At 45.1% G+C, this 18,612-nt stretch overlaps 1 protein-coding gene across 1 annotated transcript in view; it reads right to left on the bottom strand.

The window, feature by feature from the left end:
- Window positions 1-18,612, bottom strand: part of Prkce (protein kinase C epsilon) — a 515,489-nt gene that overhangs the window by 87,943 nt on the left and 408,934 nt on the right. Inside the window, exon 11 of the mRNA XM_027417971.1 lies at window positions 10,867-11,021. Within this exon, the coding sequence (XP_027273772.1) occupies window positions 10,867-11,021 (155 nt within the window). The remainder of the gene's footprint in view (window positions 1-10,866; window positions 11,022-18,612) is intronic.

Raw genomic sequence — 18,612 nt, 5'->3', positions numbered from 1 at the left:
TCGGAGAACAATGTGAATTTTACCAACTGTACACTCAGCCACTAACTTAGTGAGTGTGTTCCCTGTCAGACAGAACCGTAACGTTTCACGTGTATTAACTCATGTGATCTTCATGGTATCTCTGTGGGAAGAGTTAACACCTTGATTTTACAGATAGAGAAACCAAAGGCTAAAGATGCAGAGTGGGTAGTGTCAGTCCTGTTCCTAACCCCAACACTGGGCTCTCCATCCTATGTTCGGTACCAGTTCATAAGTAAATGTAGGAAGCCCTGACCATTTTGTCTCTGAACACACACTATTAGCTCAAACACTGACAAATTTGATCAGGAATTTCCTGCTGGCTCTACACTTCCTGTTTGTTTTCAATCTCTGATGTCAACAAAATTCAGAATCCCACTTATGATCTGGTTAGCAGTATCCTGGCTTCCTCAGAGGAATGTAAATACGGCCTTCAGTTCCAACCAACCCTGTCCATCTGTCCATGCTCTCTCTCCTCCCCCCCCCCGCCCCCACTTCTCATCATGTCACAGTGACTTTGCCACATGCTATTACTAGTAGGAAACACTCATGAGAAATTAGTTTAGGGCTAAAGATGGTTTCGCCCTGACATAAATCTGAACTCATAAAAGCATAGCTCTCTCTCTCTCTCTCTCTCTCTCTCTCTCTCTCTCTCTCTTCTATGGGAGAATACTTGGCATGCCTTTATTAGGGGATACATTTCCAGTTGTCAGCATGGCAGTGGATTGCAGAATCTCACGACTCAAGTGCACATTGCTGAGGGGCTCAGGGATGGGTGTGCAGTTTCGGTTCATGAATGTGGCAAAGAGAGCCCAACAGAAAAACAGAGACTCCAGTGGCAGAATGAGGTTTCCCTATTAGCAGGCAGTTTTTGGCTGTTCCCACTCTCTGCCTACAGTCAGGGCAGGGATCAGCACAACCAGCTTCCAAACACAGCCAGCACAACCAGTCCTGCACCTGTGGAAATGACCAACCTCACAGGCAAAAAAGGTTTTTTATTAATTTTTTTACTAACAATTTTTTGATTTGTAAGTTTTTCTTTCTGTCCCTGATCTATTGCTAATCTAATATTCTTATTAATTTATTTTTTATATCTCAATCCCAGTTCCCCCTCCTTCTTCTCTTCCTGCTCTCCCCACACCCCCACCTCCCATCTGCTCCTTGGAGAGGGTAAGGACTCCCCTAAGAAGTCTACTAAATTTGTCTCATCATCTCACTGAGGCAGGACCAAGGCACCTCTCCACCCCACGTCTAGGCTGAGCAAAGGTATCTCTCCGTATAGCATGGGCTCCCCTAAGTAGTTTGTGCATTATCTTGGACCCACTGCCAGTGGCCTCATGTATAGGTTTTAAAAACTGTATCTGTTCCAAATATACACTTTTATTCCTGCTAAATAGCACAATAAAACAACTATTTACATAGCCCTTGCAGTGTTTTAGGCAGTATGGAACCGGGAGATGACAGGGTTTACAGAGTAAACATGTAAGTTATTTGCCAACAGATTCCATTTTTGCATACGATGCTTGAGTTTCTCTAGTATCTGCAGTGATCCTGGAAGTATGCCACTGTACATACTAAGTAATGACTGTATGTTTCCTGTCATGTGGCTCTAACGCAGTAGGTCACAACACAACCCCTTTGGGGTCAAACAACCCTTTCACGAGGGGTTGTATATCATATATCCTACAAATCAGATATTTACAGAATTACACTCATGAAGTAGCAATGAAATAATTGCATGGCTGGGGGTCATGCTGTATGAAAGGGTGGGGACGTCAGTTGAGAACCACTGCTCTGATAGGAATGGATTTTAATCAAATGCAGGCTCCTTTTTCTGGTATACTGTCTGGTGCTGAGTTTGAGGCTTTGCTCCCATGGGCCCTTTACTTGCATGACAGAACTCATTTACCTACCAGCCCATTCATCCAAACAGGGGGTTGCAACATTGCCTTCATCACAGACAGCTCATTGACAAAGTTCCCAAACCAACTCCACAGGCACGATTCTGTCCACGAGCTTATTAAACAACCCAGCCGACCCTACAGGTATTGCCATCTTGCTCTTCTTACTTTACTATTAGCACATGTGACATACGAGGCTATAACTCGGAGAGATGATGGGATGCGTGAACGGCAGTTTAGGTGTTTGACCCAGCTCCTTTGTATTAGTTTGTGACAGTCGCCATGAACTGGGTAACTTAGAGGACAGGAATTGATTTCTCTCAGTTGTGACAATTAGACATCCAAGGTGAAGATGCTGGCAGGTTGAATTCTTCCAAGGATGTTCTCCTTGGCTTGTAGAGGACCATCTTCTCCAAATGGCTTCTCACAGTCCTTTCTCTGGACTTTCCTAGGTCTTAAGTCCCATTCTTCTACAGATCACAGTTGCCTTGCATTGGGACCCATCCCAACTAAACTGTAATTGCCTTCTTCTTCTTCCACCTCCTCCTCCTCTTCTTCTTTTTCAAAGATGCTATTTTCAAATATAGTCATATTCTGCCATGCTGGAGATTAAAACTTCAATATATGAATTTGGATGGGGGAGGGGTTTCCCCAGACACTCTGACTCCAAAACCCAATATTCCCCATCCATCCAACTAATATTTACAGAATCTTCCAGGTACCCGGGACTGTACACAGCACTTCTGCGGATGTTTTCTCATGTAATTTTCAAAACAGTCCAAACTGGTTTATGCTATGATTCCCATGGCGTGGTGAAGGAAAAAAAAATCTCAGGCAGTCTGAGGATTCTGGCTGGGAAGACACAACAAAGATGGGGCTGACCCAGCCTTTAGCTCTAGTTCTTTGACCCCAAACTCAGTGTTGTCTCTAAAATAGAATTCTGCTTCCCATGTGAAACTGAGACAGGCAGTGGCAGGGACAGGGTGACCTGACAGTGGCGGTGAAGGTGGTGGGATCTGGGGAGATTGCTGTCTTAGGAAACATCACAAATATTGTGGATAGTAACTATAGCAACCCTAGGCAGTCTGTGGTGGTGCTGTGGTTATTACGGTTGTTGTAGTTACTGACCTCTGGATAAAGAGGGTACATAGAACACCTATTACTGTTTTTCCTCTCTTTCCCAAAGCTGTTCACAAAGATGAGGGAAATAATAGTAATAATAAGAAGCAATAGCCATACAATTTTGGAGGTGTGAAGCACAAGAAGTGTGGGAATTGATTTATCTGGACAAAACAAAACAAAACAAAACAAACAAACAAATAAAAAGCCCTGAGTCCTGAGCCAGCAACGAGGGAAATAATTTATCAGGCATGCCGGGCACCACCCCTTCACCTGCACTCCCGTGCCTTATTTTCTGGAGAAGGGAATGAGTGTGCTGCCAGACTCGGAGGGTGGGTACCAAACAGTGAAGATGGGAGGACTAAACAGAGACCTGAGGAAGGTCTTCCAGTCCTCTTCCTCCACTTGGCTTTGACAGAGCTAGTTGCATCACTCAGTTTCAAAAGGTATTCAAGCATCCATAATAGGCTATACATTGTATATTCATGCTTCCCTATAGGGACAGGAGTCTTCTCAAGGCGATATAATCACTCTAAGAGGGAGGGGTGCTTAAAAATATCATAGGGTTTTCCCGACTGAGCAGTCATCCCAATTAGTCTATAGTGAACCCAACTTGACTAGTCCCATAACCAAAAGGTAATTTTAGAGACAGGTAATGGAAGGGAAGGAACCCTTCAGAAACAACACTGCACCTTCCAGAACTGAAGGGTTTGATTTTCCAAAGTGAAAAGATCTGTCAGTGACTTGCACAACAGATCAAACAGACCTGTACCACATCACCGGGTGATTCTGAAATCCTGGGGACAGAAAGACTTTAACACATCTCTGGGGGGGGGGGGCAAACTAAGTTTAAAAGAGGGTTGAGAGTCAAGATGACACCAGAGGCAGTCCTGAATTAGGCAATAACAGGACAGTGTCTTCAATTTTGAAGGAAAAATGAGTTTCGTTCTTCATTATTTGAAGGTAAGGGGGAGATCTGGACGATTCACTTCCCCTATGACTAGTCTTGATTGGCAGTCTGACAAATTATATAGTCATCTGACAGGAGAAGCCTCGAGGGGTTCCACAGATCAGATTGGCCTCTGGACATGTCTGTGGGGAATTATCTTGATAACTAATTGATGTGGGTGGGCCCATCCCACTGTGGACAATGCCATCCCAAGGCAGGTGGTCCTGGCTATGAGAAAGCCAGAGAGTGAACCAGTAAGTGGCATTTCTCCATGGTTCCTGACTTGAGTTCCTGCCCTAACTTCACTTAATGACAGACTGTGAATTAGAAGTATAAAGTAAAATAAACTTTTTTCCTCTGCTAAGCTACTTTCAGAGGTCAGAGTGCTTTTTCACAGAATCAGAAAGGAAACTAAAATGATATAACACTAGAAAACTACTCAGTTTGCTGCTTCACTAAACTGTGGGTATCTATATTTGTATACATGTATGGTATTTTTAAAGAATAAACATAGAATATTTTTTAAAAGAGAGAGAAGGATATGGGATACAAGAAAGAGAAGCCAGGAGAATATGAATCATATACAGAGAAGAGGCTAGGCAGCTCACAGCTGGCATCGTGGGCAGCTCTTCATGCTGGAGTAGTTTAGATGGCAATGAGAGAAAGTCGCCCATGAACATGAAATAGGTAGAACACCAACTGCAAATGGATGTCTCATCGGATGATGTGGGCATTTGTGGAGAGTTTGTGGTTGAATCAACAATGAGTTCACAGAGCACAAAGACATAATTATTAACTCCAGGGAAAGCAAACGCAAATAACATGCAGCAGGGGAAAATAATTATAGTATACCTCATGACTCAGTCCCAAAAGACATTTCAAGTCCTACTGAGGTATGCAATATATAGTCACTTAATAGGATATGGTAGACTACAGTGAGAGGAGGCAGAGTTGGGAACAGTTTATTCGACAGGGTAGTAGGATCGGGTGGTGATCAACAAGGAGGACTAAAGTCTTATTACACAGTGTCAAGTCAATAGATAATGCCTAAAATACAGAAAAGGGACAGTGAAATAATCCCATCCAGAAATACAGATGACTATAGGAAAAGCTAAGGAAGTTGACAGGAGAAGCTTTCTTGGAAGGGAAGGAAGGCAGAAAGAAACTGTATTTGTCTAAACACCATACTGAGCTGTCTGCTGCCTTATCTGTATTTACATCTGATTAAAATAACATTTAAGCTTTACACTACCTCACTGTATAAACCTGGTGAGTTACTGCCCAAGTTTGGATTCCAGGTTCCACATCTATAAAATGAAGAAGTGGGGTCATATGATCTCCTAGGCCCTTGATTTAACAGTCACTCACAAGTCCTGCCATGGTGCCTGGGACTCATTAAAAACTCAACCCTTTGATCTTGGGGTGCTTTATATCGAAATATCACTTTCTATAGAAGCTGGGGGAAGCTGACAGCTGAAAACACTGTTTGTTGGTGACACTAGTGGGTTCCATAAACCTAGCAAGCCTAGCAACCGGTCGCCCACCACACTTCCTCTGCTGTTTTGTTTTGTGTTATAACTTAAACAAACTGGTAATATACTGATCTGAGGTGAGGGTAAAGGATATCAGACTTTCTAATCAACACAGTTTTAACTAGAGACCTCTAGGTAGGGAGATGCTCAACTGTGTTAATGGTGGACAGGAATTCTAGGGACCAAGGCAAGGTGTGATGGCTATTCTTGGATATCAAATTGACTATCACATCTAGAATTAACTAAAACCCAAGCAGCTGGGTGCACCTGTGAGGGATTTTTCTTGATCAGATCATGTGAGGTGGGAAGATCCACTCTAAATCTGGGCCACACCTTCTGGTGGCAGCCCACATAAAGGACATGGGAGAAGGAAGCTCTTGCTTTTTGCCTGCTTGTCCTCACTCTCACAGGCAAGTTTATTCCTTCACTGGCATTAGCGCCTACTTCTTCATGATTCCAATATATACTGGAGACAAGCTGAGACATCCAGCCTCATGGACTGAACAACCACTGGGTCCTAGGGCTTTCTCTTGGGAAAAAGCCACTATTAGAGTAGCTGGACCACAGTGGGCAAGCCACTCCAATAAGTTATGTGTACTCACTCTATCAGTTGTGTTCTGTTAGAGAACCCTGACTAGTAGAGAAAGCTAGCCCCCTTTTTATATCACAGTTTAACACACATTTTCCAGGGAGGCACAGTTTCAAGAACAGCGGGCAAGACAGGTCTGGGAGTGATATTAAGATGTCCTTAAGGACAGACAGTCCTGGAGAATTTAAGAAACAGGAGTGCTTACAACTTCCTTTCCTGCATGCTAAAGATCAAATTTTAGTGCTCACAATGTTAAATGTTAACCCTTCATGACACTTTAAATAAATGGAGTGGCTGCTGCACCTCCTTGATTTTATGACCTCAACCCATCTGACTGCTTTCCAGTCACCCCAAATCTCACAAAGGAGTTGAGGATGGTGTTCTCTAAGCTCCTCAAATGGAAACCAGCCACCAAGAGGTTCTGTACTTGCTCCACACTGTTCAAAGAATGTCCTGAAAACAGATGTACTTGTTGGCCTTTGGGTAGCCATGAGGTTCATGATGGGGAAAGTGATGTCATGTATTCCTATACTGTTTACATTTTTATTTGTTCTGTGGTTAACACTTGATCATCTTTAAAGTTGACCTTTTTGGGAATTGGGGCTAACGGGTAAGAAGGACTCCACACTTCACTTGTAATGTGATTCTAGAAGCCCGAGCTAGATGAAAGATTCCAATGTTCTTTATCTCTTAAAGAGACCTGATTGGAAGTTTAAGATCAGATTTATGTTTAGCCCTACATTCATGGAATCCCCCAGTGCCTTATGGGATAGGTACAACTGTAGGCTGTATTCTAAGAGTGAGGACCTTGAGGCATAAAGTGTGAAGATCAATGGGCAAAGATTTTCATTGTGTATTCTTTACCACCCTTGGCTACACAGGGCCTTCTGGCCTCTGACTGTGCCCTCTCATCCTTCCAGGCCGATCACAAGCTCCCTTTTCTCTTGCACCTCACAGGGAGGTGTCATCCCTGACAGTCAGGGGACACTGCCATACACTGAGCATGATGCAGAGGAGGAACATGCTCCCCAGGTCAACTGACAGAGGGCTGGCTCACCCCTGAAAACCATTTCTCACAGGGCATGCAAGGGGCTTGGAAGAGGAACTTTTATTTTTAGTGTGATTATGTGTTTCGAGAGTGCCTTTGCATGTGCCTGGGTACATGTGTGGGTCCATATGCCTAAGTTTGAGGTCAGTGATCACACTCAATTGTTTTTCCATCTTATCCATTGAAGCAGGTTGTCCCAATCAAACTCATAGTGCAGCAATATGGCTTTCCCCAGGGATCTCCTCTCTGCCTTTTCTGAGATTAGAATTACAGCTGGACCACCATTCCAACACGTTATTTATGTGAGTTTCTGAGAGTCTGAACTCCGTTCTCACCCTTGCACAGCAAGTGTTTTAATCTCTGAGCTGTCTTCCCATCTCAGTGGGGAAAGAAGTTTAACAGGCATAGTGAGGATGAGTGGAAACAGTGCTGGAATGCATTCTTCTCCAGTGCCACTGAGAAGCAGCATTGAACAGTCAGCCAGGGACATAGAGACAGTATCCTGTGTGCCCTGAGGCAGACAGCCTGAGTTTAAGAGGGACTAGAGGAAAAGGCAGCAGTGCCTATCAACTTGGGCTTTCTTTTAAGTATGAGCCACTGGCTAGAAAAGTGACCCCTTCCCTTACGTATTGAATACTGGCCAATTTGCTATTAATCAGTGTACATAAAAAGTTCAGTGGGAAAGATGGAAAACCCAATGTTAACCTCAACAGTGAAGTCCACACAATTTGGCCTTGCCTATCTGCCACATAAACCCCCTGTCCCCCCTGGCTATTACATCGCCCACAATATGATGGCTGTCCAGCATCAGAACAGGCAGGAGCAAGAAGGCAAGGATGCAAACTAACAGCCTTGTTAGCCTCAGACTCAAACCCCTGACAGCCCTTCTATTGGCAGCTTGGGATGAAGGCAACATGGGACATAGCAATCCCCTGGCCTTCCTGAGTCTGTACTATAAGACATAGAAAGGAATGAGGTGGCCTTTGGAGTCAAAAAAAAAAAAAAAAAAAGTGAAGTGCATGTCAGGAATGCTTCAAGACTTTTGGGAAATACAGCCTTAGGAAGCAGCAAGTCCCGACTGGAAAGTTCTGGAACAGAACATGCCAGAACAGCAAGCACACACTGAATACCTTCGATGGGAAGAGTGTTGTCCTATGCCACCCCGCATAAGTACTTTTTGGGTGTAGCTCTGAGAGACAGGGACAAGGTCAGCAGAGGGATCTGCCAAACCCTGACTTAGAGAGATACTATCTTGTTTAGGGGAAGCATATCATCATGACAGACTGGAAGGGAGGGATGGCTGCATGAAGCTGGGGTACAGGTCATTCATTATCCTGAAGGCAGAAGGGAATTGTTCTGGTGTTGTAGTGCCCAAGTGTGGTGGTCTGAATGATAATGGCCCCATAGGCTCATAAATTTGCAGGTTAGTCCCCAGTTGGTGAAGTGATGGAAGTATTAGGAGGTGTGGCCTTGCTGGAGTAGGTATGTCTTTGTCTGCAGAGGTGTGCTTTGAGGTTTCAAATTCCCACTCCAGACCTAGTTGCCAAGTTGTACTCTCTCTCTCTCTCTTTCTCTCTCTCTCTCTCTCTCTCTCTCTCTCTCTCTCTCTCTCTGCCTTCCTGCAGGTTAGAGTGTAAAAGCTCTCAGCTACAGTCACAACACCAAGTGTGTCACCATGCTCTCCCACCAAGATGAAAATGGACTAAGCCTCTGAAACTGTAAGCCAGCCCCCAGCTAAATGCTTTCCTTTATAAGAGTTGCCCTGGTCATGGTGTCTCTTCACAGAAATAGATCAGTGGAGAAGATAGTAAGTTATCTGAGGAACACATTATAAATATGAATGTGAGTTTGACCTGTTACTGTGTACAAGAACATGTAGTGTAAGAATTTAAGACAGAAGAAATGGCCCTTAGAAGAGATTGCAATTTAGTGAAGTCTAAACCAGTGGTTCTTAACCTTCCTAATGCTTCAACCCTTTAATACAGTTCCTCATGTTATGGTAACCAACCCCCCCCAACCCAAAACTCATTTTGTTGATACTTCATAACTATAATTTTGCTACTGTTATGAATTTTATAATGAAAATATATGATATGCAGGATATTTGACCCATGTAGTGGTCATGACCCACAGGTTGAGAACCTCTAGTGTAAGCCTTGTACACATGACCAATGGTGCATGCAGTCAATAGAACCGAAGGTGGTGGGTCACCCCCAGTCAACCACATTCTGAATGCTCCCTTACCTTCCCCACCAAGTAGGTAGACTTGTGAGTTGTCTCTAAACAACAACACAGCACAACACAGATGATGTCATTATTGGACTGAGGTGATGACATATTGTGTGGCACAGGCATGGGCTGTCTTCCAGGCTGGTCTTTTTTTTTCTTTGTTTCTTTTTCAAGACAGGGTTTCTCTGAGTAGCCTTGGAGCCTGTCCTGGAACTTACTCTACAGACCAGGCCAGCCTCGAACTCACAGAGATCCACCTGCCTATGCCTCTGAAGTGTCAGGATTAAAGATGTGTGCCACCACCACCCAGCTTAGGTTCTTCTTAAAATCCTGGGCTCATATCCACCTATGCCCATGGTGGACATACAGATCTTATAGATATACTCAAATTTGCTTTTGAGTTTATCAAAAAGGCTATCTATCACCTGGCACAGGCCCACTAGCCTGTGAGAGGCGGCTCTAGGGTCGAAGCACTAGGAAGGTTGAGAACCTCTGGTCTAGAGTAGGGTCTGCAGGGAACCACTGATCTCCCCCCCCCCCACTTTATGAAGCTGGAGAATGGCAGCAGGAAGGGAATCCTGGGAAGAGCTTGACCAGAACCCTTTAGAGAATACAGAGTCAAGAATGGGTCAGACGCTCTAAGCCAAAGCAGCTCCTTTATTACCCGATTCTTAGCAAGGGAAGAAGCAAAGACCAGGTAAAGAAATGGATAGTCACTGAAAAAAAACAAACAAACCAACTTTAGTATCCTTGTTGCTGATTTTAAATATTTACTCCTCCCTCCCAGAATTCCTGACCTCACAGAAGAGCCTGCATAATTTTTGCCCTTTTACTGGAAAACGCGTGCACGTGTGTGTGTGTGTGTGTGTGTGTGTGTGTGTGTGTGTGTGTGTGTGTGCGTGTGTGTGTGAGCTACTAGCAATAAATAAAGGACTGGACAATGTGAAAAAAAAAGCCACTTCCTGTTGGATAATGTCTAGTTCCCACTCCCCACCCCCACCCTTGGAGCTTAAACCTCTAGCGCTCCACATGACTCCTCCTTCCCAGAGTCTATTAACTGGAGACAGCTAAGCCAAACAAACTCAGGAAAGGGCAAGAGATCAGGAAGAGGAGGAAGTTCATGGCACAGGAAGAAAACGACAAGAGAATGCCCTGATGTTCGAGGAAGAGGGTGGAGGAGACAGGAGTGAAGGTTCCCTCGAGATCACAGAGTCAAGCCTGTAAATGTCACGCTTGGGCATTAAATCAGATCGGGCACAAATGGTTGGCCAAACCTCCTGGGGCCTTTCAAATATTAACATTCATAGTGATAAACAACCCACACCCCGCCCCAGTCCTCTGTATGCAAATTGGAACAAACAGCTAAGCTAAAGCTGGTTGCTGGGAGACCAGCTGGGCAAGGACCAGAGGTAGTTCAAGTATCTGGAGAAGTCTGCTTGCATTTTTTTTTTTTTTAGAAAAGGGAAGAAAGAAGAGGCTACCTGTAGATCACGCCATGTTGGTGGAGGAACATGAGAGCCGACGTGACCTCCGCAGCATAGAACCGGGAACGAGGCTCATCGAATTTTCGAGACCGCTGAATCTGGAACATGAGGTCTCCACCGTTTACATATTCCATGACAAAGAAGAGGCGGTCCTGGAAGGAGAGAAGAACATGCTACATAAGCCAAATCAGAGTAGCACCTAGCTGGGACTAGCTATCCTCTGGTGATTCCAACAGATCACCAGGACTCAAGGGGGCAAACAAGGTCTTATGGTGAAGGCTGACTGAGTGCTCCAGAGGGAGATGGGGGAGGAAGCTCTTGAGGCAGGGTGTCAGGTGTTGCTGCAATCCCAACTTTGGGGGCTGGGTAGAGCCACAGGATGACAGAGGCCCTAAAACAGGGGTTCCCAACTTTCCTAATGCTGTTATCCTCAACCATAAAACTATTTCATCTACTTTATAACTGTAATTTTGCTATTGTTATGAATCATAATGTAAAAAAAAAAAATCTGTTTTCCGGTGGTCTTAGGTGACCCCTGTGAAAGGGTTGCTTGATCCCAAAAGGGGTCGAGACCCACAGGTTGAGAAACACTGCTCTAGGCTTTCTACCCTCAAACACAGCCCCCAGAGAGTTGAGCCACAGTCACATGCCACCGAGGGTAGCCCCTCCTTATCTGTATCTATGGTGAGATAGAAAGGAGAAAGAAGCCTGAATCCACTTCACACAGTCCACCATGTCCTAAGGAGCTAACATGTGGGCATCAGGGAAGGAGGCATAAGCTGGTGTCCTGGTGGCCTACAGGGTAGAGATGGGACATGGACAGAGCGGGGACAAAAGCTCAAAGGAAACTGAGCAAGGTACTATCCAAATGAGGAAAACCAGGGAGGAGTCTAGAAGGAGACAGACCTTACTAGAACAAGTCAGGGAGAGATACCTCAGCATGGGAACAGAGTTGACATACTTAGGGACATCAAGGTGACCAGACCAGAGGGAAAGCAAGGCTAATGGAGGTCTGAGGGGCTACAGAGACACAAGGCTTCTTGCTCCCCCCAGTGACCCTCCATCTTTCCCCTCTCTCACTCTCGTTCTCTTAGCCTAGGGTGGCCTAGAATTGGCTGTGTAGACAAGAATCATCTTGAACTTTGGCACTCCTGCCTCCACCTCCTGAATGCTGGGATTAGAGGTGTTCTGTATCCTGCTTGTTTTATGTGGTGCTTGGGATCAGTCTACCAACTGAGCCACCTCCTCAGCCCCAGGTCACATCCTTAGCATAGAAAAGTATTCTAAAAGAAACTCCCCAGAGGGCATCCTTGTCCCCTAAGACAGAGTAAAGCCAACCACGAACAGCTCTTCATTCACGAAGCACAGCTACTGTGCTCTTACCATCTCTTTGGCATAAAGTGTACACTTATCTCTTCCACGGGATGCTTTACTGGTACTCAAAGAGGACCCAAGGTAGAATTTCTCTTACATTTGTCTTGCACTTCCTCTCTGTGGTGGTTTGAAAGAAAATGGCCCCCCAAAGAGTGTGGTACTATTAGGAGGTGTGGTCTTGTTGGAGGAAGTGTGCCTCCTTGGGAGCAGGCTTTAAGGTCTCTTTTGCTCAAGCTTTCCTCAGTGTGACAGACAGCCCACTTCCTGTTTCCTTCTGATCAAAATGTAGCCAGCATCATGTCTGCCTGCATGCTGCCATGCTCCCTGACATGGCGATAATGGACTAAAGCTCTGAAACTGTAAGTGAGCCACCTCAATTAAATGCTTTCTTTTTAGAAGAGTTGCTATGGTCACGGTGTCTCTTCACAGCAATATAGACCCTAATGAAGACACCCAGCAAGGCCTCTCCCATTTTTCCCCCACATCAACTTGTCTTCAGAAGTTTATGTTGCCTTGCTAATTGTTCATCTAAGCCAGTGGTTCTCAACATGCAGGTCATGACCCCTTTGGGGATCAAATGACCCTTTCACAGGGGCCACATATCAGATATCCTACATATCAGATATTTATATTACAATTCATAACAGTAGCAAAATTATAGTTATGAAGTAGCAACAAAACAATTTATGGTTGGGAGTCTCCACCACATGAGGAACTTTTCATTAAAGGGTCACAGTGTCAGGGAGGTTGAGAAGCACTGCTTTAAGCACCTCTTTCCATTCACAGCCTCAAGATTAACAGTGCTTAGGCCAACTCCCACCCAGAGTCAGCAACTCTGAAGTGTGGGACCAAGCCAGTTACTGTTGAAGCCCCAGGTGATCCTGATGTCCACTCAGGATGGGGAAGCCACAGACTCTCATCCACCCGACTTCTGTCAAGATTTTCTTTTTATAAATTTTATTTAAATTAGAAACAATCTTATTTTACATATCAATCCCAGTTCCCTCTCCCTCCCATCCTCCCATGCCCCCTACCGACCCCCCCATCCCATCCCCCATCCACTCCCCAGGGAGGGTGAGGCCTCCGGTGAGGGATCATCAAAATCTGTCAAGTCATTTGGGACAGGGCCTAGGCCTTCCCCTGTGTATCTAGGCTAAGAGAGTATCCCTCCATGGGAAATGGGCTCCCAAAGTCCTTTCATGCACTAGGGATCCTGGTTCCACTGCCAGGGGCCCCATAGACTGCCTAGTGCTCCTAGCTGACACCCATGATCAGGGGGCCTGGTTTAGTACCATGTTGGTTCCCCAGCTGTCATACTGGGGTCCATGAGCTCCCACTTGCTCAGGTCAGCTGTTTCTGTGGGTTTTCCCAGTGTGGTCTTGACCCCTTTATTCTTCACTTCTCCCTCTCTGAGACTGGATTCCAGGAATTTGGCTCAGTGCTTAGCTGTGGATCTCTGCATCTGCTTCCATCAGCTACTGGATGAAGGCTCTAGGATGGCGTTTAAGGTAGTCATCATTCTCATTATAGGGGAAGGGCATTTAAGGTAGCCTCTCCACTATTGCTTAGATTGCTAGTTGGGGTCATCCTTATGGATCTCTGTACAATTCCCTAGTGCCAGATTTCTCTTTAAACCTATAGTGGCTCCCTCTATTGATGTGTCTCTTTTCTTGATCTCCTCTATTCCTCTCCCCACGCAATCTTCCTGACCCCTCATGTTCTCCTCCCCCTTCTCACCTCCTCTTTCTCCTACCTCTCTCCCCACTCCCCCCATGCTCCCAATTTGTTCAGGGGCTCTTGTCTCTTTCCCCTTCACTGGAAAACTGTGTGTCTCTCTCTTATGGTCCTCCTTGTTCTTAGCTTCTCTGCAGGTGTGGATTGTAGGCTGGTAATCCTTTGCTCTATGTCTAATATCCATATATGAGTGAGTGCATACCATGTTTGTCTTTCTGTGACGGGTTACCTCACTCAGTATGGTTTCTTCTACTTCCATCCATTTGCCTGTGAATTTCAAGATTCCATTGTTTTTTGTTTGTTTGTTTGTTTTGTTTTGTTTTTTTTTCTGCTGAGTAGTACTCCATTGTGTAAATGTACCATGTTTTCTGTATCCATTCTCTGGCTGAGGGACATCTAGGTTGCTTCCAGGTTCTGGCTATTACAAATAATGCTGCTATGAACATGGTTGAACAGATGTCCTTGAATAAATGTGCATCCTTTGGGTATATGCCTAAGAGTGGAACTGCTGGATCTTGAGGTAGACTGGCTTCCTTTTTCTGAAGAAACCTCCATACTGATTTCCAAAGTACCTGTTCAAGTTTGCACTCCCACCAGCAATGGAGAAGTGTTCCTCTTTCTCCACATCCTCTCCAGCATAAACTGTCATTGGTTTTAGCCATTCTGATAGGTGTAAGATGGTATCTCAGAGTTGTTTTGAATTGCATTTCCCTGATAGCTAAGGATGTCAAGATATTTTTACAACAGTAAAACTTAAGGATTACTAAATTAGTTGTTCTTTTTTTTCTTTTCAAGGACTCCCTCTAAGCCACAAATTAAACTATACTGAAATTCCATTTGACCCCAGTGAGAAGGGCTACCGTCAAGAAAGCAAACTGTACCAAGTGCAACAGCTGCTGGCGAGGATGGGGAGGGTGGTATATACACTGCTGGCTGGGGATGCAACCTGGTGAAGCCACTATGGAAGTCAGTATGGAGGTCCTTCAAAGAACTGAAAATACAGTAAGATCCAGCGAGATCACTCCCAGGTGTGCACCTGAAGGACCCTGCATCCACATACCAGAGAAAGCTTGTACATCTAGGTATATTTGTTGCCCTATTCATAACAGCTAACACACAGAACCAGCCTTTGTGCCCATCAACAGCAGAATGGGTCTATCTGGGAGAAAGAAAGTGTTACCAGAATTCTGCCACGAGTCTGCTAGTCAATCAAAAGGAGTATTTTGGTTCAAGAGGCAGAGCTTTTACTGGGAATGGACATGACTGAAAGAGAAGGTGGAGTCCAGGGATGCACAGGCCTTTCAAAGGAGGAGCAGTGGCTGCGGGTGGGTGACTCATTCAGATTCCCCGTTTTTGTCTTGTGATATTTATGCACGGATTTTGCTTGACAATAAACGGTAATCTCTGGACATCCTTTATCAAGAAAGGATGTAAAGGAAGATGGGGAGGCACAAGAGAGTAGTGGGTGGGTGTGAAGGTTAGTTTTGTCAATTTAGCCCAGTCTAGAATCACCTGGGATGGATGAGACTCTGATTGAAGAACAGTCTAGATCAGGCTAACACATGAACACGTCTCAGGAGTGTTGTCCTGATGGCCTTAAGGGAGGTGGGAACACTCAGAATGAAAGCGCACAGTACCATTCTCTCTCTCTCTCTCTCTCTCTCTCTCTCTCTCTCTCTCTCTCTCTCTCTCTCTCTCTCTCTCTCTCTCTGCTCTTATATGTAGATGCCACTGACTGCTTCATGCTCCTGTTACTATGAATAACCTGCTGTGATGGACTGAACCATGGGTGTAGAAGCCAAAACAGACTCTTTCTTCCCTAAGTTGCTTTTTGTTAGGACATTTTGGCACAGTAACAGAAATAAAACAAAAACAGCAGGGGAAAAAAAAGACAAATGTTAAATGGTTTTGCTTATATATGGAATCTAGATCTAGTTTCCCCCTCTCCCCCCTCTGTGTGTGTGTGTGTGTGTGTGTGTGTGTGTGTGTGTGTGTGTGTGTGTGTGTTGTGTGTGCGTAAATTGAAAGCAAAAGAGGGACCAAGAAGGGGAAGGAAAGGGATTAACAAGTAGGGAAATATAATGGGAAATAATGACTAAATGCAAGTAAAACACAATGACATATGTATGAAAATGCCTTCGTGATGCCTATTATTTTGTACACTAAAACTTAATTAAAAAAAAGAAAGAAAAGGGATTCCTCCAAGAACAAACATCTTTAGCATCAAGATCACTCAAGAGTCTCAAGAGAGCAGGGATCCTTGCAGCCTACACCGTTTCTGATTTGGAACATGAACATCGACAACTCTAACAAGTTCTCAGGAGATGATGCTGGTCCAGTGACCACACTTGGAGAACCTCTGCCCTAGAGGCCATGGGTCAGCCTTTCCCAAGGCAAGCACAGATACACTGCTTGTTCATACTCTCCCAACAGCTAAACATTCCACCAGAAATAATGACCACAATGTCCGGTTGATAGTCACCAACCCCAAGCCTGGGCTGTGGCCACAATGGAGGATTCAAAGAATCTAAATTTCTAGAGGGAAAAATCTCCCTCTCTTCTTGTTGTAGGTCTATCCTAACATTAGCCATGTTGTCCTGAGGACAGAGTGACAAAGGGGAGTACCCACCACAACTGTATCACTCACTGGCTGCCTGACCTCAGGCAAAGAACTTCATCTCTCTGTGCTCAACTTTCCAATCTGCAAAAGTGAGGGTCTACAGGGCCTACTTTATATAATTGTGCTTTATTTTGTTGTTGTTGTTGTTGTTGTTCTTTGCAGTATTCAGGGTTCAAACTGAATAGTCTTGAGCATGCTAGGCAAGCTACATCCCTAACCCTAAATTGTATGTTAAAATACCCAGTTCGTACGGATTAGCCAGGCTGATTGTCATTGGCAGTACTAACAGCTGTTGTTACTGCCTATCTCTTTCCCAGCCTTTCTCCAGCTTTCTCCCCTGATTGCCTTCTTTCACAACAAATATCACTTCCCTGGGTCCTCAGACTGGTTTCCTCCTCCTTTCCCCTGTCTCTTTTCTCTTTTCCGTGTCACCTCTGCCACTTCGTAGACTTCTCCCTACAGCCATGAAGCGCTGAGCTCACAAGTTTGCACACTGGGCCTTCCTGGTGGTGTGAGTTTACTTATGCACACCCACAGCCTCCATGGCTCTCTGCATGGCTCACATGCTTATCCCTCCTGCCTAGACGTCATCTGTAAGCTCCAGACCCACGTCTCAGCTTCTGATGCCCCTCCAGATGCCTTTCAGGCACTCAAACCCAACAGGTCAAAATGGATCCCATCGTCGTCCTCGGCAAGCTGGTCCTCACACAGAGCTTCCAATCTAATGTCCAGTCTTCACCTTCAGCCAGTTTCTCAAGTGAGAACCCCAGCAGTCATCTTTAATCCCCCTCTCCCCCCCTGCCCCATTGCTCTTGCCTAGTGTACCTTTTCATTTCTCACAGCTGCTCACTTCTGGTCTCCACCATTGCCATGCTCATCTCTCTGACTCAAGCAAAATCAGCATTTATTCTCTTGTCTAGAGTTCTGCTTTGTTAGGAATGTTTCTACATCTACTTCAGTTTCCTGTCTTGATACTGGCCATTCTCAAGGTAGAGGAACTTTGCTGAGATGGACACCTGATTACACCCTCTCACCCTACTGCTATTAATACGTGTGTGTGTGTGTGTGTGTGTGTGTGTGTGTGTGTGTGTGTGTGTGTGTGTGTGTGTGTATTGTACATGCATATGAGTGTGTGGGTATGTGAAACCATATACCCATGTGTGGAGGCCAGTGCAAGATACCAAGCATCTTCTTGTATCCCTCTTATGTCCTTAGAGACAGTCTCTTACTGAACCGGAAGCTTGTTCTTCCAGATAGACAAGCAGGCCAAGGCAATGTCAGGAGCTGCCCCTCTCTTCCCACCAATACTAGAGTTACAGGCAAGTGCAGACATGCCCAGAATCTTACATGGGTGCTGGGGATTCAAACTCAGGGCCTTACACTTGCACAGCCGAGTGCTTTTATTCACTGAGGAACCTGCCAAGCCCACCTTAATTCCTTTAAAGGCCTGTGTTCCTCTTAGCACAGGTAGAAAACACCTTACCATACTCATGGTCTTCTGAGTCATTCGCCTTCCAGCTGTCCTTATTCCTTCTGCCCTAGAACCTTGATTCCTGTTCTTGCTGTTTGGATTGCCTCTCCTTCTCTCTCTCTCACAACGAGTTCCCCACATCTCCATATCACAAAGATTTCAGCGCAGCCATCTTTCCTTCGAGGAAGCCATCCTTGGTTTTCCTGACAAAATCCAACCCATCTGTCTTGTGTTATGTTCCCTGTCACAACATTCAGCTCAGGGGATGCTGTGTTTGTGTGACTGTGATTTCCCTAGTATCTATGTACTGGATAGATTTATATCAAATGGACACAAGCATTTTAGAAGAGGGAACCTCAACTGAGAGAATGTTTGGCCTGTGGGCCAGTCTCTGGTGCATTTTCCTCACTGGTGACAGTTGGGGTATCATGGGTGGGAAACCCTAGCTCACTTAGCTAACACTGAGCTGGCAGTCCTAGGTGCTGTAAGAAACCAGACCAGGAAACCCACAAGAAGCAAACCAGTAAGCAGCACTCCTCCATGG

This window comes from Cricetulus griseus, chromosome 5, assembly GCF_003668045.3.
Source record: "Cricetulus griseus strain 17A/GY chromosome 5, alternate assembly CriGri-PICRH-1.0, whole genome shotgun sequence".
Taxonomy (NCBI): domain Eukaryota; kingdom Metazoa; phylum Chordata; class Mammalia; order Rodentia; family Cricetidae; genus Cricetulus; species Cricetulus griseus.
This window is presented reverse-complemented; position numbering and strand designations above follow the sequence as displayed.